Below are 26,114 nucleotides of genomic sequence, written 5' to 3' on the forward strand. Positions count from 1 at the left end.
GGGGGGGGGGAGTGAGCGAACGGCTGTGTGGTGTTTAGCTGCCTGCTGGCTTAAACCACAACACTGTTCGTGGACAGATTACTTTATTTAAGTCTTCCTTTTTTTTGCCTCTTTCTCATGCTAATAGGGAGGATTCAGTTGTGGATCGAAGATATAACTTATTCTGCCGTCATAACTGATTAATATATTGCAAAGACTAGACACAGGACATTTTTTAGTTGAGTGTTAACACTGGTTACCTAGTTACAGTAGATCATTCAGGCTGTTCAGATTGAACAGATAGATGAAGATCTATCTTCACTGAATTGGCTTTAAACTTTAAACTGCAGTACCTCAAAATGTTTTTCTGTCAGCCTGCACATGGCATGTCCTGAGAGAAAGGGAGCAATGACAGTATTTCTTTGCTCTCAGCTGTGTGTTGCCTACATACTTTCAGTCTACCAGGAGCAAGGTTATCCTTTTCTCTCCACTGCATTAGCTTTCAGAAGATTTCCTCATACCATAGGAGTCTAGAAATTGTACACTGGAACCTCTGCCACAGCTTGTCCAGTCCAATTGGAACAGAGAAACGGAGCAGAAGTTATGTTTTCTCCAGCAACATCCAATTTATCCATTATTTCAGAAGTGATCTATTTTGCAGACGTACTGTTGAATTTTTTAAACATTTTGCAACAAAAAAATCACTTGGTGGGGGATTGAATCTTCAAAGTGGGCCTGAAGTAGTGCTCATAAGCAGTAGCAGCTCCAGAAATGTGGATCTTTCTCCCCCCCTCTGCTTTCAAATGTATTATTGCAAGGTGTTTATTTGTTTTGGGTTTATTTGTACTTTGAATCTAAGAACAGCTGTTTTTAAACTTACTTAACAATATTAACAGTGAAAATGCAAACTTCTTGTGGCATGAAGAGCCCCCAAATCTGGATTGTCATAGGGCTGCAGGAACATTTCTGTCCCCTTTGTTAAAGAGTTGTCAAAGGCGTAGGAACATACGACATGGTGGGACAGGAAAGGTTACTTAAACTTCCTTAAGTAGCTTGCTGCTCAGTATGAAGCCCTAGCCTAAAGCTCCAGGTGTGTGAGACAGTGTTGGTAGTCACCTGTAGAATAACAGTTGCTGGAGATTTCCATTTTAAGACTTGTGTTCATTTAATAGTTACAGCATCAAAATCTTCAGTACAATTTTATCTGCTGTGTGTTGAACTAGTTTGAAAATAGTCAGCTGAACAAGGGTCATTCCCATAGCTGTTGACCAGACAGCTGGGTCAGCTTCAATTGCATTGACAGAAACTATGAGTACTCCTGTTTACACATCCCAGCTGTGGGTACAGTAGTTATTAGCAGTAAGGAGAGTAATTTTTTTTTTTTTTACACAGATCTTAAATTCACGGAAGAAGAACTGATTAATTTTTTGACTGTAGCTTATGTCCATAACTGTCCTCTACCCTTTAGAGTTGTTCTGTAAAACTAGAGGGGATGAAGGAAGAAATGTGCGTTCCACTGCTGTCTATCCTGAGATCATTTGAATGTTACAGAAAACTATATTAGTGAGAAGCTGGAGAATTCCTTCCCACTTCTTTTTTTCTGTTCCTTCCTGGTCTCTACTTTTTCTTGTTGTATTGATACTGCCCATAAGCTCACGAAAACAGGTCTATTTGAAAAGATTCCCGAAACAGTGATTTTGACACCTATTCTTGAAAAGGGTCAGGTAATTTTTTGTTGCAAAAGTAGTTGGGAAACAGGTGGGAGTTTTTTAGTTACGCGTGTTTTTCTCCCACTGCCACATGAAGTAAAATGTAACTAATCAAATTTTAGTTTTGATGTCCCAAAGCAATGCATTATACTTTCAGGTAAATTAAATCTCTGTTTCAGAGATGCTGTAGGTCATTAAGAGTGTTTAACTGAGCAAAGCAGCAGTGGTCACTACTCCCTGTTTTTCTTCTTTCCTAGCGTACAACTTCGCATTTTTTGGTGTGAGTTTCTTAGCTTAATTGTAGGTAGGTGAGATCATCAGGTAAAATAAAGATGATAACAGGTATCTTAAAGCTGTGCAGAGTGGGGCCCAGAGTAATGTTTAGTAACTGTGTGCTATGTATGATGAAAAAGTCTACTTCTGTTATTCTGTTGTTCTGCAGGACCTGATTGCATCTGGAATATAGTGGGGCCTGATATATGAAGTTATTTGGGGGAGTGCTACACAGTGCATGTTTCTTCAGTTTTATAATAGCTTTTAAACTGACCAGTTAGAAGACTTACTTTCAGTGAATACTCTTGTTTTGATTTGGGGCGGGGGGCTGGGGGAATGGGAAACCTGGCTAAATCTGGAATAAAAATGTTTTTGAATGCTCTCAATTTAGAAGATTTCCTTTCATAAACTTGAAGGCCCAATATGTACTTTTGGTGTTGCTTCCCTCTAAGTGTAGTTGCTCATACGTGATACTTTCAGATCTTACAGTTTTGAAAAGTAAATGGAGTTGTATGTGTATGAAGTTTTTTATATCTAGATGTCTTATTTAGGAAATAGTTTGCAAAATATTAGGGAAGTATCAGGTACTGCCTTGCTTTCTAGAAAAGGTTGAGAAAGAGTGAATTGTGAAATCATGTAGCTGAAATGCACACAACACAATGATTGTTAATTTAAAAATTCTCAAATGTATTTATAGTTACTGTGTATGTCATATAAGTGTCAACATAGATCCTACCTGTTTTTTGATTAGAAAATCACTGCATTAGCTTGGATGTTGATGCCTAATTAAAAGGTCCAAAGTCTGTAAAGATGTCTGTTTCTAATTTAAACCTTTCAGTGATTTTCATTGGATGAAATAATGGCTGCAGGTAACTTGATGAGAGTCTGTTTTTGCATATACTCAAGACATAGGTTTTTATTTACCTAAAATAGATGGCTTGCCTCTTCTTGTCTCTACAATTACTGTCTTTAAAAGGAAGATTTGGAAACTACTTATGTACCTCAAGGTAGAATTTTACAAGTATACCTTTCTTTTGACAGCTAGAAGATGGGCATACTTTATTTGACTACAATGTTGGACTAAATGACATAGTTCAGCTTTTGATACGTTCTGAATCTGAAGCTACTACCACTGCTTCTGTGACAGATCAGGATGGAGAAGTCAATCCCTGTGCTGTTTCCAACTGCAAGAACAAAGTCAAAAAACCAAGTAGTGGATCACCCAGTCAGCCATCTACATCATCTCGCTCATTTCTCATTGATCCTGGCATTGGGTTGTACAAGGTATGTATAAACTTTAAAAGCTGGAAACTTGCCTTACACTTGTGGGTTTAATTTTATTGTTAAAATTAAGTTTATTGTTTTATTGTATAAAAGTGTGTATCCTTATTGCTTTCTTTCATGATTTGACATAATTCCCTAATCTGACATAAGTCAAATTGACTTCATTTAAGCTCACTCTTGCAGAGTCATGAAGGTGTCTTTGTACCAGGCTCACTGGTGTTGCAGGTTTCAGGAGAGTTCACAAACTCTGACACATTGTGTTCTCCAAAACATGTTCTCCAAAAAGTTTATAGAGTACCTGTGAAACAGAAAGACTTTCTGTGAACAGAAGAAGCTAAAGAAAAAAAAAATCTATGGAAAAGTGTAGCTTTTCCCCTACCTATTTTTTCAAGCTTGCCAAATACTTGTTTTAATACTGATGTTTCAGTGTTGCATTAGAACTAGATAAACTATGGAAATACACAATTTCTTTAAATTGTATGTGATGTAATGATTGCTGTTTTATTACAGGTTTTTTAGGAATCACATATATCATATTCATTGTTAGTTTTTTATCTCATTGAATTTTTTGATACTGTCATGTAGGATTACATCAGAGTACCAGAAGTTAAATTTAAACAGAAAATGGGCAGTTTCCAGATTGCTAGCTCATTGGATATTTAGTAGGTTGTGTTTATATAGGGAATGGTAGTATTTAACCTCCTGTTGGGGTGTTCTTCTTAGATGAGAAATATCAGTAACAGTAATTCTTTTGCTGGAAAATGTCCAAAATTACAGAGAAGGAAAAGGAGGTTGAGGCTGCCATATGTATATAAGTTAATTTCGGTTAGAGGAACGCTGTTAGACCTGTCATCCCGATGGGAAGCTGTCTTAGTTTCATGTAGACTGTAACTTAATGTTTCGGGTATTAAGGACAAGTGGTAAGTTACTTACTCTACATTCCTGTAGCAGTCTGTGCAGTGAGTTTTACTCATTCTCTGAGGAATCAGGGAGTCAAAAAATCAGTAGCTTGAATATGGAGACACAAGCTTGTGTGCTTCCTTTTTTTTCCTTCATCTCCATTTATTACAGTGGGAAAAACGCAGTTGTTCAGTTCTGAGGCTTTACCTTTTACGCTCATGATTAATTGTAATACGAGCAAGGATGGGGAGAATACTGGGGAAATGGGAGGCCGCAGATCAGTTGATCAAAGGAAAGGAGTATTAAAATGTATATTTTCAAGAATGCTAAAATTATATCGAGGTAGTGTCTCAGCTGTTTTGTTCAGGATTAAAACAGAAAATAAAACAGGGAATGGTGATATTGGCAAACATACTCAAGGAAACCTATTGAGTCAGCTGGAATTTTTGCGATCTCTAATACTAAGTACTTAACACTTTCTCCTTCATTACCTGTGAATTGATTACTTTTTCAGCCAACCATATGTTTTTAATATATATAGAGAAAAATAAGGGTACAGTCATTGCATTCTTTGCTATTTGTAGATGACAGTAGGAATGTATAGAGGATTTCTACTTACAGAATCAGGAGACTTTTAAGAATATATTTTTAGCCAATAATGTAATTCAAAGGTAGTAAACTTGTTTAATAAAAGTCAATAAAAAAGGCCATAAACTAAGCTATGTTAGATGGCTAAATAGATGGGTATATTTAATTATTTTGCATTTGCTTGTTTGTCAAACAATAAGGAATTGTCTAGTTATAGGAAGGAATAGTTTGTTACAATTTTTTCTGTCTGAGGAAAGTCCTGTGCCTCACTGGATCTACATCCAGAGCTAGGCTCAACAGGATACCTGTTACATACTCCACGTTATGAATAGTCTCAGCCTCTGTGCCCTCCTTTTCTCTTTCTGATTTCAACTACCAAAAGGAAAGGTAGCCAGTATGGAACCTGTAACTTTTAAAAAAAAAAAAAAAAAAAAGATGTAGAGTTGATACTGAAAATACTAGTTAATAATTAAATTATTGTTAGATGGTTAAAATAGTGATTTAAACAGAATTTCTCTGTGTGGTCATTGTATATTATGTAAATCAGAATGCTTTATCTTGTTTTATATTCCAGTTGTACCTGACATCTGATATTTACATGAGCTCTGAAGGACTAGTAGTGGGTGGAATTATGTTCAACTCCTGTTCCTTGTTAGTAAGACTGAGAATTGTTAGTGGTGTCTGGTTTAAGAACTGGGGGTCCATCCCAAGGTGGACTCGGCATGTGTGAAGGACACCACCTTGGCTAAGCAGGGTACCTATGGCTGATCTCCAGTGCCAAAACGAGGAATACAAGACAGGTTACCAGAGAGGAGTTACAGTAACACTGGGCATGCAGGAATGATTTTAGAAAAAACAAAGCTCATTCAGAAGCATGTGCATGTTTCCCCTTCTGATTCTCACACAGTCTTCATAACTTTTCATCCAAAAATCTCTGGCTGTAGTAAAAACATTTTAGCTGAGAACTCTTAACTAGCTTGGGATAAAAAACACACAAACTGAATCTGTAATTAAAATCAGTATTTGTTTAATACTGTTCACAAAGAGCTACTAATAATCCAGTTCTTAAATCAGACACCACTAACAAAATAGTTGTCTGATGTTCCTCAGTGATCTGTGGTAATAATTATTTGCCCTTACTCTTTGCAAGGGTGGGAAGTCTGTTGTGTAAGTATGCGCATCGAATTATGGAAGGATGCATTGGAGAGGAATGATTAAGGGAGTTTGCACTGATATTTCTTTCGATGTTGTTGTTGTTGTTGTTGTTGTTGTTTGTTGTTCTGGATCTGATGGTGATTTTTTACTTAGCTAACACAGCTTCTCTGGCACTTTCATAACTGGTCGCAAGAAGTAGCAGCAGATGGGGTAATCCTTAGTAGTGTGTGTCTTGCTTAACTGTGTTTTTGCAAGGAGGAAGTAAAGAAGGACTTTGAACTACAACTAATTAAAACACGTAAGATTGTGTAGGGATGCCTTTGTGAGGGTTCCTTCTAGAAGTGCCAGAATCCACTGTTTATGTTTAAAATAGATTGATAGATTTAAAATGAGGCTCTTGTCCTCTGATTTGTTTATTATGTAATTATGTGGCTGAAATTTTCATCATGGTATAAAGCTGTACTTTGATTACTGTAGGTTGTAAGAATAAAAGAAAAAAACCACATGTTGGTATTTTACATGGGAGGAAAAGTAAAGGATTGAGTTTTGGAGGTCATTTTAAGAAGGTGAATGAAAAGAGTAAAATACGAAGTATTGATTTCTTGGGATAAACTTGTTAGCCCAAACTGCTGTCAGTTGCACTTTCAGATACCTAAGGACTGCTTCACTCTAGTTATTGAGTGTGGTTTTTTGCTTGCTGCTGTGAAAATACAGTAAGATTGTTCAGTTTATAGAAACTAGCCTTTGGGGTTAGTAGGAGTAAGTATCTGTCTGCCACTACGTTGGTACTTGACAAAGGCTGTAGCTTAAACCATGTATATATATGTATGTATCTCATATTGTTTATTGTAGCTGTTTCTGTGGTATGGCTGTGCAGTAGTTCTGTTGTAGTAATTTTTTTATACTTGGTGTACTGTTGATGAAGTGTTCTTTAAATCTTTTTTTCAGTGTTCTCAGTATTATTAAAGGAACATGTGCTTAATTAGCTGGAGACTTGATAAAATGAAACATGATTTGGAACAGTAAAGTGGTTTGGTTGCTTAATATCAGTATTATTGTGAGTACAGAAGTGAGAAATTCTGGGAGATATTTCCATTTCTTACGATCATAAGATTTTGGCTGACTGTGGTGGCAACCTTGTTAGACTTGTTTTCTCCCTCTCTCTTCTCGAGTCTTGAAGCGTTAAAAAAATCTTGCAGGCCAGGAAGATAGAAGGTTAAATAATAATTCCAAGTTGGAGGCTCAGGAAAGTCTTTAAACCCCTTGGTTGTGAGCTAGTATTTTAATGCTGTGTATGCTTATTTTAGCCATAAAGAACAATTGGTGAAGCAAGAGGAAAGGATAATGAAAGAGATTAAACTAACTTTCAGGTTTGGAGGGTAAAAAAAAAAAAGAAATCTAGCTTTGCTTTTTAAAGTTACATACAGATTATATTCAAACTAGGTTTTAATGAGGGAAGAGTAATAAAATACTGAAAGTGCAACATATTCATGACTGCATGTTACTTGAACTTGCTAAAGCTCAACTAGGTACAAGAGTTGATTGTTTTACTGATAACAAAGTTAAGCAGTAGCAATGTAAGTTGTCTTATTTATTTTTTTTCTTAACTGGGATTATATAAAATAAGCATCAGTTCATTACTGAATTTTTCTTTTAGATAAACGAATTGGTGGATGCCCGTGATGTCAGCATTGGAGCCTGGTTTGAAGCTCATATAGAAAATGTTACCCGAGCAACAAAGGGACATAAGAATGGTAAAGCTCAAGGAAAGAGTGGTAACACTTACAAAAGGACTAATGGAAACTTAAGTCAAGATCATTCTAGAGAAAATGCAAATAATTTGGACAGTACACCATCCACATCTTATTCAGACTGTATGGACACTGATGAAGAAGCTATTTATCATATCAAGTACGATGAGTAAGTGCTCCTGATAATATTTTGAGGACATCACATATTGATACTTGGTTTGTTATAAACCAAGAATTTCTTGAAGAAGCTTGGAATCAAAGAAAGCAAGTTCAATATTGAAACCAAGAAAAAATTTATTAAAAAATTTTAACACTTTTCAGCTGGATATAGTGAATCCATTGGGAGTAATGATATTTTTCATGCCTAAGTACTTGTCAAGTATTAATTTCTTTGTCTTTATGAAACTTAAAATCCATCCTTCTTATATAAGAAAAAGAAACAATATAACTGAATTTTTACTGTGGGTTTTTCCAAGTAAAGTATTGTTTTAATTTGTTTAACTATTCCCTGTGTATATTCAATTTCTCTCATTGGAGCTGAAGGAGAACACTGAGAGCAAATTTTGTTACTTGATTTGGATCAATTTTATTCGAAATAGAACAATTGTGCACAAAATTACAGGTCTGCGTTGATAGTAAAGGTTTGTTATAGAGAACTTTGTGACTGAGGGCATGAAATTGATTCTGAACTGGAGAGAGGGCATTAAGGGTGGGTTGTGGGTTTTTTCTGTTTGTTTGTTTGTTTCTGTAGTAAAAACAAATTCCAGAGCCTGCAATGTGTGGGTGGGAAACCCTGAGTCTGGAGGGATTTCTTATTTATGAAGAGGTTTTGCATCTCTTCATTTACTTGAGAAATTGGTCCAGATTTTTTTTTTTTTTTAGGTAACATCTGTTAAAGCATTAAGTTAACCTTCTAAACAAATAAAACTTTAAATGAGTTGAGGAGTTTTATTTTTTGGTACTGAGATTAGTAAAAATACTGTAGTTTGTGCAATGTAAGATTAAGGTAGAAGGATGCAAAGTATATTCAGTATTAACTAAATGTAGATTTGCAAAATACGTTTTTAGAGCAGCTATTTCAACTTTAGTTATTTTAATATGTAACTATGAATCTGACTTACATAGAGCACTTTTTTGTTGCTGTTACTGGTAGCAGATACAACTTAATGCACTTTTTTAACTATGTTGAGTTCAGATTCTGTATCTGCAACTGTGTAAGTTTTCTACTTAAAATGTTAGAGAATTACAAAGATGGAAGTAGAAATGCAAATATTTCATTGAATTATGCAAGAGAGACATGAAAATAAGCTAGTCAACCAGTATGATCAAAATGAAAGTATTTTCTCTTGAAATTACATGTCTATTGTGGTGTGATTTCAAAGAGCTGGCTTTAAGATTACCTGATTTTACAATACTGTGGATATATGTAAGTTAGCCATGGGCAAACATTTCTGAGAAACAGCATTTGTAACAGTTGCAGTGAAATTATGTTCCTTTTTTGTAAATATTGTTTTTCATGAGTTAAAAGTACAGAAGTAGAAAATGTTTCACAACAGGTCTGATTTTTCTTTGGCATATTCACACTAAAGAAAAAAGAATATTGACCTCTATTTATGTGTACTTCAGGATCTAGCTGTTCCCTTTCAGCAGGTGGAGACAGTCTTTTTACTCTTAGTATAAGATTATGTATAGCAGTTGTATATTCTTAGCCAACAAAATTAGGTTAGGCACAGAAACACAATGTTGCAAGGTAGACATTGAAGTCACGGTTGTTTAACTGATCGGTCTAAGCTATTGGAAGTTTGAGCTTTTGGAAAGAAGAACTATTGTAACGCTTTCTGGAAAGTGAGACTTGTACATTTATCAGTGATTTGTTTTTTGATGAATGTTACTGACCTTTGGTACAAATCTTTCAATGTCTCACTTTTCTTTTAGTGTTACCTAACATGCATATTCATATGGTAGCTATGTGTGCACTCATACCACTTTGTTTTCATACATTAGTGTTTACCTCTGTGGTGTCTGTAGACCACACGTGTATCCTGCCACCTATATGCTTCATGTGGATAAATGGGGAGGTCATGGTGTGCTTTGCCACACAGTTGTTCTCTGCTCCAGAGATTGTTTCATCTAATTTTTCTCTTCACTCCTGTTCTTCAAGGTTCATATTTTACTGCTAGTACTATCTTCTTTTGGGTGTTTTGCTCTTTAGGTTTGGACTATGCATTTTGCTGCCAGATATACTTGGCATTCTCTAGTCTGTCCTTGCTGTGTTGTTTTGGAGAAGCTCTTTTCCCTTTTATCTCCTAAAGAATCTCTGTGCCTGTTACATCTTTCCGGTTTGGAAAAAAATGCACCAAAAAGAAGGTTACAGCTGAGGGGTAGGTTACCTGTAGTGCATTGAATTGGTCTAGTTCAGCCCCTTGACTCTGATCCGAGGCTTCATTGTGATGAATAGTAAATATACTTTACTGTATCATGTGTTGTGGCAGACTTAGTCTGATACCCCCCACCCCCCCCAAAAAAAAAAAAAAGTTCAAGCAATGTCCTTTGCCGCCCGTGCCCCCCCCCGTGCCTGGAACCAGTAATGCTAATAACGATGTTTATGTAGGAGATACTGGAATTCTGTGCAACCCCATCTCAGGACCAGGGCTTCCATCATCAAGGCCCAGTTCTTGCAACAAAGTCCTCTAGGGCAGGCCTGTCTCGCCTGACTGTCTCCAAAACCCACAGATCCATGTCTTGGCTCAGATGAAGGCCTGAAATTGTTCTTTCCTTTCTTTTTCTTAGCTGTCCCATGGGTATTCACACTGTATTCATAGATTCAGGACTGAGTTATGTGTTTGACACCGTTTGTCTCAGAACGGTGTAGCTGAGAATTTCATCCAAAAGTAAAGCTTCACCTCAGCAATTTTCTCTTAGACTGTGTTTGTCAGGAAAGTTCACCTTTAGCCTTAATTGCCTTACTAATTTATACTGGAATGCACACCTCTACTTTGAAGTTTTTTCAGGGTGGTAAGAAAATCTGTCAAAGAGCATGAAGAACTAATTAAGAATTTTCATCCAAAATGTGTCCAGAAATTGTGGTGCGTTTACCCTCCCTCCACCAGTTTTAGTGAGGGATAATGCTGTCCTAGCCAGTGGTTCTACGTAGTCCTGTGGCTGTGCATCAAGGAGGCTGGGTCTGTACTGGCTTGCTTATATGTTCCACACCTGATTCTTTGAAAGTAGTTAGAACAGCATCATCAGATCTGATGTTCATCTGGCTTTTGGTTTTCTGGCTGGAAACATTTGATGGTTCCATCAAGTGAAGAATCCAATCAATCATTAATTCTTTCTCAAAAAGGTAACTTTTAGGTCACTATGTTCTCCTAAGAACTGCTGTTCTTAAAGGATGAAGCAGGACTTGTCCTTTCCTTAAGTGAGAAAGCTGTTTTTAGCAGTGGTGCTGCTAGATTTACATATCACAAGTCCTGTGCAAAACTTAAACACATTGTTTTGCATTTTTAGGTTTGGTAAAACCCACTTTCTTCTAATCCTTCATTTCATAAGAGTGTACCTCCTCTGAGGGGCTGAGTTTTCATTTGTTCCTCTCTTCTTTCCACTTCTTGTTTAAATAGTGTAGTTAAAGTGAATGTGAAGGGGGGAAAAATATGGCAGAGCTCTTCTAGCGAAGAGTATGATTAAGAGAAATGAACCTTTCTGGGCAAGAGCTTAGTTATGGCAATTTCGAAGGGGTAACTACCTTATGGCTAAAAAAGCTCTCCTACCAGCTGTGACTGCTACAGGTAGGAGGTACTACATATCCCTCCTTGATTTGGTAGGGAACAGGGTAGCTGAGTTGTTTCTGTTATTGTGGTTTCCCTCCTCTTGTCCTGTCCCCCATCCCCCCCCTCCGAGACTGCATGCCTAGCATTTAACTAAAATGCTACAATAGTTATAAGGCCCACGTATTTCTGCAGACAGAGGTTCTCCTTATAGAAAATATAGTGCCATTCGGAGGAACAGAACTTCTCCATTCCAGATTAAACTGGAGTCATAGTTCTTGATAAGCTCAAAGATTTAAAAGGCTTGTGGTGCTTGTTTAAGAGCCCTATCTTCATCAGTGAGGAAGAGACCAAAGTATCAGTTTTATCAATGCTGACCTTCAGTCAGTACCAGCTCTCTTGGCATCCAGTTGTGGCTATATAGCTTTTGCCTGATAGTTCATCTTCTGCATTCAGTTTCTGAATGCAGCCTTTTCCTGGAGGCAGCATTGTTTATGGGTGTGTTCCTATTTCTACCAGTGTCGTCTTCCTCCCCTTCTGCCACTTTATTCACTGTATTTCCATTTCACCTTTGCATTTGTTGGTATCACAGAGCTGTTAAAGACTTTGAAGTCAAGGGTGTGCTATCAAGTTTCATACGCTGGTATCATACATTTATTTCTTCTGCTCCGAGCAACTGTCTTTTAATACAGAAGAAGAAGATGTGAACCTGTCTTGAACAGAAGAGAGCCGAATCCTTATTTGAAAAGACTCATGAGGAATCCAACACATGCTTAGATCCTAAAGTTAACTGAGATAACTGTAGGTAGAGTCTCCACCATAGCTTGCTTAAGAATCACTTCTAAATCGGGAGCAGGACACTTCAGTAGCTTAATGTGGCACCATAAGGACATGTCTTACAGTGCTGTGTCATATGAAAGTTTGCCCTTTCCTCTTAACTTACTCTATTTCATATTTGTTGCTTGTGTAGCACTGGATATAGTCTACTTAGTTTCAGGGAGACAGTTCTCTCACTCTGTGAGTATTAGCTTCTTGATGGTTAGCTCTTCCTGAAGTAGTGGAAAGACTTACTGATTTACAGGCAAATGCTGTGTTTTCCTTCCTTTTCCTGTTTAAGTCATTTGTAATGAAGGCCTTCCATTTAAGAAGGCTCTCAACGGTAGTTGCAGGAAGGCTGGACGTTTCTGCAGCCTGAGAAATGTCAGTATGCCTACCTATATGCAAGTAGAGATTTAGCATGGCTCAAGGTGTAGGTAACTTTTTTCAGGGCCATCGTGTTTGGCTGATGATACCCCTTTCAGGTTTTATATCAATCAACAGAGAAGTTTAAATTAACTTCTAATTAACTATCGTAATTGAGGTAATATCTGCATGATGTGTCATAAAGTACATAAAGTGGGTATTTATTCTAGGGAACCAGGTACTTTAGTAAGAGGTATCATGTATTTACTTCATGCTTATTATGAGCTGTGGAGTGATGCCCTCTGAACTCTTTCAGATCTGGAAGCAGTCTTGAGGTCTCTTTGTTTCTCAGTCCAGGAGATTATAGTCAAGTCTGTCTGTTCCGTGTAGGATGTGTGTTGGATGTTTTATGATCCATAAGAATTTACATGGATGTCTTTTCTTTGATGCTGTGAAGAGCCTTTCTGAAAAGCAGTGAGGTAGGATGTGCTGTAATTGAGTTACATGCCCAGCCTGATTCTGGCAGTTTAGATAGCCAGATGGTCATTACTATTATTAGTGAGGACTCCAAAAGCTTTACCAAGTTTCTGGATCTGTGCAGGCAGAAGTTAGAGTATTTCTAACAGTAGATTTATTAAGAGTAGATTTCCCCCCCCCCCCCCCCCCCCTCCCTTTTACTCTTTGTCATTGTTGGTGAACAGGAAGACTTTAACCTGATGGACTTAAGTTTCCAAGTACATTAGGGTTCTTGTTGTCCATTAGTGTCCCTCTTCAAAGAGAAGATCTTTGGTTGATACTTCTGTTTGTCTGATGCATCTTGAGGATTATTACGTTAGTCCGTGCTTCCATATCAGTACATCTTTCAGTGGGTTTCCCAGGCTTCTCTCCTTGCACTTTACTAAAGTTAACATTTCTTCTGTGTTTGTTGAGAATGCTGCCATCTCTGGGGGATCCTAATCATTAATGGAGTAGAAAACTGATAGTTGTTAACCTTCAGAGCCTATGCCAACCAGCTTGCTACTCTGTTCTTCAGCAGGATGACTTTCATGATTTCTCTTACTTCCACAGGGAGAATGACAGCCTGCATGTGGGTTTCAGTTTTTTGTGGTGTTTTGGGTTTTTTTTGTTTTTTTTTTTAATATATAGTACAAGATTTCTTTTGGGACCTAGTCTAGGTTTTGACTTAAACTAAGATTCAACCTGCTTCTGATGTTGGTTAGTAAACTAGTTTTCCTATATTATTCTTAAATTGCGTAGGTTTTCGTAAGTTGGATAGAATAGGCATCGTCCAACTTGCTTGGGACCAATTACTTCAGATGGTCCCTATGTCTCTTTGTGCTGCTAGCTGGAAGATCAAAGGATGCAGTGATCTTAGAGATGGTCTCGGTGGATGCTGGTAATTTGAAAATCTGTTGCAAGACTGCTGAGGCAGAGCTTAAGGTACAATATACTTTTAACTCTGACATTATTAAAGAATGCCACCATTCTGGATATCTGTAGAATATTAGTACTGGCTATTACATGTGTTTAGAAACGATGCTGTCATTGGATGTGATCCTACAGTAATTACTCTGTAACGGAGAAATCGGAAACGCACTCTGTCTAAACTGTGGGTATGGGGAGCTACTGACTGTGCCTACAGACTGATGTGTAGGTAGTTAGGAGGGGTACTTTAGAGCAACTAGTATTTCTGAAGTATCGTTTGCATGTGTGCGTTCATTATTTATTTATCCTGAGTCTGTATGCTGTTAGGGTTTTTAAGTTGAGTAGAACCAACAGCTGTTTTGGGCAGACAAAACGGTCAGCTTTGAACGGGTCAACTTTGTTACACATGGCCTGGCAAAGCAGGCATGATCATGAATGTGGCTTTCGTAGGGTGACACTCTCATTTGCACTCTGGGTATGCAGACCCTTGTTTCTTGTAGAGAACTCAGTTATGTAGTTGCTGCTGGTGATGCATTCGTGTGGACCTGTACCAAAAATACAGGGCGGGAGGAATGGGAAGAGGAGAATATGTGCAGATCCATGCCTGTTACAGAGGCAATTTTGATTACAGGATAAACCTGAGTAATGCATTTCTAAGAAATAAAATTACTGATGGGTAGTCCATTTCATTCTTCAGCATGAAGAATTAAGAACAGTGTTAATTTTCCTCAGTATCTAGTAAGGCATCTGTTCTTACTGGTTCTGTCCTTAACTTGCTGCTGCATCTAAATAAAGAGCTTGTGTTGATGTACTATATATGCTTTTATCAAATATTATTACTAATTAGGACCTGTAGTCCTCAAGAATAAATTCACTTACTGTTGTGCTAAACTTCACAGAACCATTTAACAAAAAGACATTCCTTACCCCAAAGAGATTACAGCCTGCTTTGAAGATAAAGGGATGTAAGAATATGCCATTACCATTCCTGTAAGCCTCAGTCAGTATGTCTCATTAGCCAGTTAGTCTTCCATAAGCTGTGTAAAATGTCAAAAATTATTGTGGAAAATACCAGAGTAATTTTAGACGCTCAGATCATAAATGGAGTCCAGGAAAAGATTAGTGTATCTGGTAGCTTGTAATAAAAGGGGACTGATCTCAGTGATCCGGGACACCTGTTGGACTCGTGTTCCTAAGTCTAAATTGAACTAATTCAGTTGTATCAGTCTGTCAGTGGTAGCTTTCATTTCGAGATAGAACGTTTGCTGTTAAACACTACTAAAATGCGTTGACCCATCAATTCAATACTCCTGTGTTTTCATTTTTGTTTCTGCTTCTGCCTGAGAAGCATTTGTAAGTTTGGCTGTCTTTTTTACCATTTTAAGTTTATTTGCTTCTGCTTCTGAAGTGTTTGAGTCACGTTAGGGGCATAGGTGCCTCATGCTAGCTGAAAGAGATACAAAAATAGGAACTTGGGCAACAAACTTTATTTGGACAGATGGGGAATAGTGCAAGACGAAAAAGCAGTTTAGGAGGAAAAAAGTTGGGAGGGATCCTACTTGGAATTTATTCCTGTATTATTTCATGTTGTAGGATCTTTGAAAAGCCTTTAAGTGCAGGAGAAGAAGGTCTTGAAGTACAAGGGGAGTTCTCATTGTCAAGAAGATTACTTTTTTTTATTTAAACCTTTTTCTTACACATCTATTCTATTTATTCAGGACTAATCAGGGTTGCAGACAGTAAGAGAAGTTCACCTTGAAAGTGGTGTGAGGAGAAACAGTTCCCAATGAAGGCTAAAGGTACTACTGATAATCCTTTTTATAAAGGGAGGAGACAAAATTAAAAAAACTGTAAGGCATTTTGTTTGAAAGACTGTGATAGCCTAGCCCTCTAAAATGCTCTGTCCTTCTGTAGCCATTATCCTGACTAAAAGTCTTGCCTATTTCAGGTGAGTTTAATTTGTTATTTGTAGTCCAGACTGTCATTAACCTTTGAAAAATAATGTATTTATGCACAATTCTGCATTTTCTTTAAAGTGTGTGTGTGTGTATACAAACATATATATTAAGAAAATTAGGATTTCACTGTGTTGTCATAGAGGTCAAAAATTTTAGTCATTGTGTGTGCTGTGTAAGTAACATGCAAGACACAGGTTGATAGTTGGAAAGCACAGAACATTTTGAGGAAGTGAGAAGAAAAGTTCTAAGTACTACCTGGTCAAGAAAAATAGTAACTTTCTCCTTGGAAGTGTCTCCTTAGCTGAAGAGTTCGTCAAGAGGATAACAGTCTTAAACTTGCTATTTCTTTCTCAAGGAATGGTTTGAAGATTAGACTTGGTTAACAGGTATATTTTTCAGAATATTCTTAATGTGAAATGTTCAAATAAAGGTAGTAGGCTGGGATTTAATAGAATGTACCTGAGAATTCACACAGGTGGCATTGTTGATAAATTGGTTTTGGAGACCAAAAGACATTATGGGCCATTGTCAGATGAGGTGACCACTGCTTCTTCCTCTTACCTTACTTCCCAACTATGTACATCTGATAGTTAAGTTGCATTGAATTTGGTGGTTGTGTGGCTGTACAGTGAAGTGTTCTTGATTCCTTATATATCTAAAAACTAATGTTCACTAAGTGAATATTAGTGGTTTTTATGTCACTGATCCAGTCAAATGAATTGCTCAGTGGCTGCACAGTGGGGGCAGAACAAGGGAAAGAATCACTGCTTCTTTGAGAGGTAGCTGCTTTGAACGGCATTAGTGGAAGTGTGTGATGCAAACAGTTCTGTTTTGTCTTCTGTGAAGAAATGCCAAAATACATCCCCTTGCACACAATGTATTTCTCAAATACCCCTTGTAAACATGTTTAATTGAAATATTTGACTTTTTTCTTATACACGTTAAGCACAAGAAATAGTGCATATCAGGAAGGTGTTAGCTGTCAAATTCCTGGCAGTAGTCTCAACAGCTGAAGCGAGGAGACTGGGGAGTGATTTCTTTTGAAGGATACTAAGTCAATGGCTAGAAATACGAAGAAATGTGAGCTACAGACCATAGCTTCATTATGGTACCTGTTATCTTCGGTTCATGTTGGCCACTTCAGAATTTCAGAAGAGGAAGAGGAACGAGAGCTGATCATTTGCCCAGTAGAATCTTCTCTTAAGACAATCTTTTTCTAAGGGAAACAAATGTTTTCTTTGACCTTCTTTCAGTAACAAACTTTTTTTATAATTGGTCTGAATGACTACTTGGAGCACCTCTCCTAGCTGCATAATTTTGTTTTCTAGTTTCTAATATCAGTGATTAGTTTGTTTACTTGTTCAAAACTTTCTCTCATACAGATTATTAGACAATGCTAAAACAATAGGAGACCTGGTATGTCACATATAACTCTTAATTCTTTATGTCCTCATTAGGAAGAGAGTGCCAGTACAATGTGGGTGTCTAGGCATATTAGTTCAAACTTAAAAGTATTTTGGGGGAGTATGCTGCACACTACTGCTCTTAATTTCAATAAATTGATTCCTTGTAAGATTCCTTGTCCCATTTGCAGTGGATTTCCTGACTGCATAATCTGTGTTTTATAATCTCAGAGTGTTTGCATGTATTAGTCTTCAGGGTTTTGACAACTGACATTAACTGTAAGGCTTTGATTTCTAAGGAAATCAAACTGAAAAGGAAATAGTTTGAGGAGAAAATCCAGGTGTTTCTTGTGCCTCTTTAGAAAGCATATGAAATGAAGGGAGGGAAGCTTTGCTGTCCTAGTAGTTGTTTGAGAGAATAACTGAAATGTCAACAGTTAAACTTTGTTTTTTTTCCCCTTTAAAACTGATACTTGGCTGAAAAAAAAGGTGTGAGCAGTGAGAATGTGACTGAACTCTTTCTATTTCTTATTTATTTGTCTTTAATTATCTGTGTTTTCCTTGCACAGTCACAGGGTTGGACACCTGAGGAAAGGTTTTTTCAAAAAATAAGTCTTTCAGTAATTGCGTGACTTGTTATCCTGTGTGCTAGCTAGTGAAGTAGGCCTGTTTTTCATTATGTATTTTCTTCACAGTATTTAGACTCATCATACAACAGTTTTGTATTAAAAATTCAACCTTATAAGTATTTCTTGCAGCTTCTGAACTTCTGTTTTGATACTCTGTTTCCAGTTTGTCTTCTTTCAGAGTATCCATGTTGTCCACATAGTGCAACGAAGTAAGTCTAGAAGTTAATTTTTCTTAACACTCAGAACTAAAATAATTAGGAAAGTAAGCTGTTTCTCTTCAGGCTATTAATATGGTTTCTCAGTGTTCAAGCTGCTTAATTCTGTAATTATTAGTTGTTAGGTAAGGTTTTCAAGATCTTGTTTATGTTCCATGTGACTAATTTTTATCTTTACTGATACTCATTTTTCCTTCCAGTCTGTCTTTTGAAATATGTTACTTTTTTCTTGTAATAGCAAATTATCAGACCTGCTGGTTGTCTTTTGGAAGTACAAACAGACAGCTTTATTATCCCAGTGATTTTTTTTTTTTCCCCCGTCATTCATAATTGTGAGTTAGATGCTCTTCCAGTATAGTGTCATTCGCTTTATCAAAATACTACACCAAAATTATGTTCGTTATTTCCTCAGGTAGCAAATTGTCGGGGATTGGTGGTGTGAATGTAGTTTTTATTCAGGTTTACCTTCTTAATCAGATTTACCTCCTCTATGAGTTCATTCCTTTTTCTTTCTTTTGTTTGTGCCCTTCCATTCCTTCATTTCTGGATGTATATGGAATGACTCTTTTTGGAGTTTGTTGATTGAGAAGATAAATTACACTTTCATTCCATTTATGTTGGAAAATAACAATTTAAGAAACTGCACATCTGCACTAACATTCCTTACCATATTAGTATGGGGAGGGGATGGGGAAGTGTTGAGTTTTGTATCAAGAATTTTATCTTTCCAGTTCCAGTTGTTCTGGTAACAACTGTGAAAAGTGTTAAAGGATATGTTGCAAGTTCTCAGTAAATTGAACAGACTTGTGTATGTTCTGACATAGAGCTGATATGTTTTTTAGCATTTTAGGAACGAACAGATGCTGACCATAGCCAAGAAACACTGCAATTTTTACTTCATGAGTAATTCTTTGCTATGGTAACTGTCTACACAGATAGGAAATCTTAAGAAATCCTTGCTATGCTAGTGTTAGTATTTACAGTTAGAAATATTACAGGGAAAAATTAAATTACAGGGAAGTACAGCTTAACAATGAACGTGAGACTTCTTATGGATGGTATTCTTTAAACTGTTATGAGTATGCTTACTGTTACGATGTCTGCTTTTTTCTATATTAGGTGCCAAGTGTCATGAAAAACATGGAAAACCAAGAAAATGTCTACAATTGTTTTAAGTTTAAAGGTTGAATTGTGTCATATACTCTTCATTTCAACTGTACCAAACTTACGCTAGTCTAATTAGAACACTGCTGTGAAAATGTTTCTGTTTTCTCTTGAGGGTCATCTTAGGATTTTAAAAGTAACTCAATAAATAAGAAGACACTTTCAGTAAACATTCATGTCTAACAGTAGTCCTTTATTATAGCTTGCCGGAATGGGGGGTCATCTTATTTTAAAAGTAACTCAATAAATAAGAAGACACTTTCAGTAAACATTCATGTCTAACAGTAGTCCTTTATTATAGCTTGCCGGAATGGGTTTTTAGCTTCATTCTTGAGGCTTGTTAAAAGATTGTATTTGTTCTCTTTATGTTTTCATTTATCTACACAAGTCCACATATTCCCATTTTGTGATACTATATTTAAGTATTACTCTTGCATATTTAAGAGATTAGATTTTAAGTTAATGCGGGATTTTTATAAATAACATGTTAAACTTTGGGAAAACTAACATGGAGGTAGTAGCATTTTGTAATGTGTGTGTGTTTTTTCCCTACTTACTCAGGTAGATTGTGGCGTTAGATACATTTGAGGGCACAAGTTTACTGTGGAAGTACTGTTTACTTCTTATTTAGTATACTGAGGAATAGTGGTACTGTGCTTAACATATATAGTGTGACTCTGATTTTGAGCCTAACTCAAAAGCTTGTGACAAATGCTGTTTCTGCTGTTCTGCCTGGGGTGTCAGTTACAGACAAATGTGGGTGGTTAAATATCTGCTAGCATTCACCGATGTCCATAAAAGCATATTTCTATGTGTGAAGGCACAGCAGCAAAACATTCAATGTCTGGATGCAAAAGAAAGGTGAATTCTGACATGGGAAATCTCACCTATTTCTAAGCTATCTTTTTTTCTTCCAAAGTTTCTGAGCTTAAGTTTCTGACCAGCCAATAAGAGGAAAAATTCACTCAGTGAAGCGTCTGCCTTCCTTTTCTTTCTTTGGAAAGCAGTTAGTTTCTTTCTGTCTGTAAAGTGGGACTTTGGGGGTGTCTTTTGGTAAGTGATCTTGTTCTAGTCATGCTGATAAGCAATCTTCTTTGTTTGGGTTCTTTCATCAGATACTTCCAAGAACAGACGTGGAGTCATTGTAACAATGACAATCTTTGAAGTTCCTCAGCAGTACAGTAGGAAAGATTTTGTTCTGAGTTGTATAGGGGTGGGAAAAATGACCCAAATCTGAATTTGGGGAAAAAATATTTCTTAGTCATTAAGTAAAAAATATATTTGTCCAAAGGTCTCCCAGGAAAAACAGAACCCAAAGGGGTTTTAGTTTTAGAAGAGATTTTTCAGATCAAAGTTAAGTTTCTATGAATGTGAACTGTTGTAAGTCACACTTTTTTTTTTTGATAGTGACACTGGAACTTTTTTAATGTGTGTTGGTTATTTTTACAATCCCACTGGTCTCATACATACTTCTCACTTGATTATTTACTGTATACATAAATTATGTCTATTTTTTATCTATCTTCTTTAGTTTCCTAATGTTTAAGCCCTATTTTCATTTCGGAGTTCAAGTAAACTGAGTCTTCATTTACTGTGTGCTACTTGCTGTCTTCTCCAAACTTTAGGAAGGGTTTATTTTAAGATGATTGGAACTGCGGAGCAGCTCAAACATAGCTGTCTTAAGATTTCAGTAGCCTGTTGTACTATAACACAATGTCATTATTCAGGCACACAATAAAATAGACATTATCTCTGTAGTTGCTTTTTCCTTTGTCTTATTACCAATAGATGAATATGTCTTACGGTTTTTGTGGATATTACAGTTACAACGTTCGTAATTATTATAGTAGAATTGTATAATAGTTCTTTTAAGGGAAAGCTGCACAACATAAAGGTAAAACCACAAACGTTAACTTTGTAGTACACACTCAAATTGGAAACAAAACCAAGTAAAAAAACTTAGGAACTGTGGAGAGCTACATCATATGAGACTGTCAATTGGATAATGGCTCGATCCCAAGCACCTGTCTTTGTATGATATAATTCCTGTCATGCAGATTTATATAATTAGGATCTGAAAATTTTGGGGGGGAAAAAACACTCTTTGGATTTAACTTTTGTAAGTAGTTAAGGATACGTTTTTTTCCTTGGCCATTGGTTTATCTAAAGGTACGGCCACTTTTACACTGTTGTAGTTTGTGTTTCTTTAAACAACAAAAAAAATTGATAAATCTTCCCACAAATTTAAGGTACACTCTAGATGTCTGCATGGTAGATGACAAAGAAATGCCTGGAGATAGAATGCCAGGTCTAGCCCCGGCTCTGCTTTATCTGTAGTAGCAAACTGGTGTGTTAGATTTAATAGAAGGCATAAAACAAAGCAAAATGAACTTGTTTAAAATGTCTCCAATTACATCAGTGGGCTTTCAATCAACTGTTTAGGACTAGACATCATGATTTCAGGGTATAGTCTATCGGAGCCTCATGCTGTTAATGACAGTAGCTTTAGTATTTCTTTCTGTAGTAATGTAGTATGTTACAATGTGCAATTTCCCCAAGACCTTGAAATGATCTTGTTCACTACAGGGAGGCATGCTGGAAAGTGACAGAGCCATACTTTTATTAGTAAGAGTAGGATTTTGCCATTATGATTTAACAGTGCTGTTTGATAAAGGTGTATTAACTATAAAGCATGAGTGCTCTTGCTAAAGTACTAATAATCGCATGATGGAAATGTAATTTAAGATATATCATCCTCAGCAATGTTTGTTAAGAAGGAAAAATGAATACTTTTAATAGCACTTGTTTATAGGCAGTAGACTTATTTTCATTTTCTCTGTTAAAATTGTACTGTGACCTCATCTAGTACTAGTTAAATGACAGAAGATTCTTTATTTGCTTACACGCAGTATCAGAAAGGAACTTCACCATTTTAGTCTAGCATCTTACTTTTTACTTTTTGTAACAGCCCAGCTTTTTTCTGCAAGCAATGTTTTCATCATGTCCATATTGTGCTGTTTTTCCAGCACATGTGCAAACTATACAGGCTCTACTATCATTGAATAATTGCCTTATACAGAGGATTTAAGAAGGCTGTGGTATTAAACTGAAAAGTTAACGTCTCAAATCTTAAAAGCTTGCGTTCTTGGGTTGGGATTTTAGTTGTAGTGCTGTCAAATATCACTATCTTAATTCTGCTAAATGAGTCTTTCTTAACTCGAAAAGGAATTGGAGCTCTTCAGAAATTATTAATTACTCTTTGATTCTGAGTATGTGCTGTGATGGTGTACACCAACACAGGAGGAAGAACGCAATCTCTTATAAACCCTAGCAATTTGTGGGTAATACTATGCAAAATACTGTGTAAAAAGTCACCAAGTTTCAGTGAAAAATAAATCAACCAAAATTTCTTAATTAAGATTTAGTGAACCATTAATTTCTTTTAATATTGCATTCCTTACTACATCTTGCCAAGAGAAGTGTTTTGTCAAGAGAAGGAATGATTCCCACATTTATCTTTCTAGATTTTTTGGTTTTGTAATTTAAAGGGAGAAACACTTTCAGTTTGTTAGTTCATGTATCTCATTGAGAGTCTTAGTTCTGTTTCTCACTTAAATACATTTTGTAGTTAGACTTTTTTTTTTTAAACATGGTGCATGGAATGTGGACTTGGACTATATTCACCACATGAATTTGATGTGCTGTGTTTGTAGGGTCAGTTTTTTAAAGAGAACTGTTTTAAATGCCTTGTTATTAAAGTTAGTGGAAATGTGACAAATGCATGAAAGCAAAACTAAATTAGAAATGTCCTGAGTTGAAAAACCTAGTTTTAATCTTCATTGCTTTTTCATTATTATTGTAATTAGAATATTGACTTTACTGGGAGCAAACTAGGGCCATGCATGTCCCAAAACCTTGAACTTAATAGCATTCCAATCAAAAAGTCATCCGCTGCTTATAGATTTACTTAATTATTTAAGTTTGTTTGTTTGTTTGTTTGTTTGTTTTGAGAGAAAACTCGTGGAGGCTGTTTTTTCCATTTGAGATTAGTCAAATTCCTGGTCTGTGTTTAGAAGAAAACTAAACTTGCAAAAGGATATTAGGTCAGATTTTTATACTATGTTTCTTACATGCCCAAAGCACATTTAAAAATTTATACTTTTGAAAAATGTTATCTGTGACTTACTTCTTACTGTTACAGGAGTCGTAATCATTACTGTTGTTGATTTTACTTTTCAAGGTACCCAGAGAATGGCATAGTAGAAATGGACACCAGTAATCTTCGACCCCGAGCACGAACCATTCTGAAGTGGAGTGAACTAAAAGTGGGTGATGTGGTGATGGTTAACTACAATGTTGAGACTCCAGAAGAAAGAGGATTTTGGTTTGATGCAGAAATTACCTCTTTGAGAGAAATCTCAAGGACTAACAAAGAGGTTCATGCTAAAATTCTGCTGGGGTAAGATTTGTTTGACCAACTCATAAAATCTCTACATATCATATAAAGTATGATTGTTGGGGTTTTTTTGTCTACTAGTCATCACTAGATTTAAATTAATGTCATACTTTGATTCCACAGCTGTCTGAGTCATGGAATTGCAGTGCATGGTTTTTACGGTGTGCAGACTTAGCTATGAGTCAGAATTTTTACATTTCCTGAGACTGCTGGAGGCAACCATAAGGTTTCATATGTTATCTGTGATTCAAATTGATCGGAGTGTGTTTTTATTTATATTCCTTTATATGTTATATATTTATACATTTATATTAATTTTTATGTATATTATATGTTTAATTCTATTGAAAGCTGCAAAATGTGTTTTCAGTAATTTTTGAGATAATTGGGAACCCGTAGGTCTCACTGAGTATTAGTCATCTCTGATAATTTGAGTAAGTCTCTGAACTGGCTAATTGAATTTTTAAAGAATAAAATATTTTTGCGGGTATTATAGCTTCTGAACAGTTAAAATGTGAAACTGTGGGATGTGGGGAATTACGAGTTTTCATGTGGCTGAACTCACCTGAGTATCTTTGCTTTGTTTTCCTATTTAAAACCTTGTGTATAGTTCTTTAGGAACAGTGTTTTCTGCAAAGATCCGTATGTTATTACTGTCAGTAAGCTGTGTGATTGCTTTCTTAGGGATGAACAGATGACCAGTCTTCATTGGCAGACTCCTTGAGGAATTCACTGTAACATTCCTCCTCCTTCTCGTTAGCTTTCCTCATTCCTTTAATGTTATCCTTTTCTGACACAAAAGAACTAAGAGCAAATGGATCCAGTCTGCCGCCTCCATCCTTGCAGAAGAGGGGTGTGTATGGGTACTTATATGTTAGGAGTGAAACTGATTTTAAAATTAAACTGGAACTAAAGTGAAATTTCTTTTTACTTAAGAAATGATTGATTTAATGTAGGCATTTACTCAATGAGTAGTAGTATTGTTCTGGGAGTATACTCCTTAAAATGAATTGGACTATTCGCATGTTAGTGTAGTTTTCTTTATGAGAAAGGAGAATTGTACCTGTAGGAAGACTTACAGTATAGGACATGGCTAATTGAAGAGACACACAGAAGACTTACATATGATCAGGCACAATTCAATATTTTGTGTAAAAAAAAAAAAAAAAAAAAAGGCAATCATACCTAGTACTGTGAAATAGGAAAGACATTGACTTGGTAAATCATGCAAGTAAATGAAAATCTGTTTTGTGGATGGTTTTTAATTTTAGCGTAACTGGAGTTTTATTAGGCAATCTCAGTGCATTATGGTCATCTTGTATTAAGTAGAGCAGGCATATGGACTTTTGTTTTGTAGGCAAGGCAAAAAAACCCCTTCAAATGTAAAGCAAGAAGAAATTGAGTAGGTAGTTTGAATTATTAACTTGGAAGGGAGAAGACATTAAGAAATGGAGGCCAGTCTAGAGAGATGAAGATTTTCATTGTAATGCATTTAATATTTGTATGGCATTTGGTGAATCAGAGATGGACTTCATGAACTTCTACAAAAAGAACTGTTCAGATACCAGTTTACATGAAGTTCAGATGTCTATTGATAATGTTATTTAAAACTGTTGTCTGCATGGATTCTTTCAGAGTTTTTCCTATTTATTAAAATATGTTAAGCAAAATATGTTTTATATTGGCAAAAGCAAGCACGTGGTGGCTACTAAAAAATTCTGTTCATGCTGGTTGGAACTCTATAGGCTAGTTTTTCTTTAATCTAAATAAGCTGATAGTTATGCTTCAAATTTGAAGATGGTAACTTTAAATACAGTGGGTACTGTGGCAAGTACCATGGGGTTCCCCATAGTATTGACACTATCCTCTGAAAGGAGCTGGGGGAAAAAAGGCACAGTTGACAAATACCTTATTCTAAGGTGGGGAATTTAAGTCTATTTTTCAAATGGAGTCTTATTTCAGTGAATTTGCTTCCTGACTAAGAATTCAGGCTTTGTTTACATGTTGATAGATTGTATATGCAGTAATCAACTAGTTTGCAGAAAGTAAGGTTATCTGAGCCCTGCCGTTTCTGAAATTTATCAAGGAATAATTCTGTATCACCCGCACTACCAAAGTCATTCCTCTCAATCAAGATAAATCTGCTAGTATTCATAAACTTGTGTAAGGAACATGCTGCATCAAGAATCACTTTACATTTCAGGTATGTTGGTTTGCAAAATTAAAACCAATCTCTTAGTGTTTCAATAATTTTTTATATATTAATATACTAATAT

At 36.1% G+C, this 26,114-nt stretch overlaps 1 protein-coding gene across 2 annotated transcripts in view; it reads left to right on the top strand.

The window, feature by feature from the left end:
- Positions 1 to 26,114, top strand: part of UHRF2 (ubiquitin like with PHD and ring finger domains 2) — a 95,979-nt gene that overhangs the window by 12,470 nt on the left and 57,395 nt on the right. For both annotated transcript variants that reach the window (XM_019470768.1, XM_009274267.2), the window contains exons 2-4: positions 3,003 to 3,245; positions 7,546 to 7,808; positions 23,623 to 23,841. In XM_019470768.1, coding sequence (XP_019326313.1) covers positions 3,003 to 3,245; positions 7,546 to 7,808; positions 23,623 to 23,841 — 725 coding nt within the window. The remainder of the gene's footprint in view (positions 1 to 3,002; positions 3,246 to 7,545; positions 7,809 to 23,622; positions 23,842 to 26,114) is intronic.

This window comes from Aptenodytes forsteri, unplaced genomic scaffold (assembly GCF_000699145.1).
Source record: "Aptenodytes forsteri isolate BGI_AS27 unplaced genomic scaffold, ASM69914v1 Scaffold46, whole genome shotgun sequence".
Lineage (NCBI taxonomy): Eukaryota > Metazoa > Chordata > Aves > Sphenisciformes > Spheniscidae > Aptenodytes > Aptenodytes forsteri.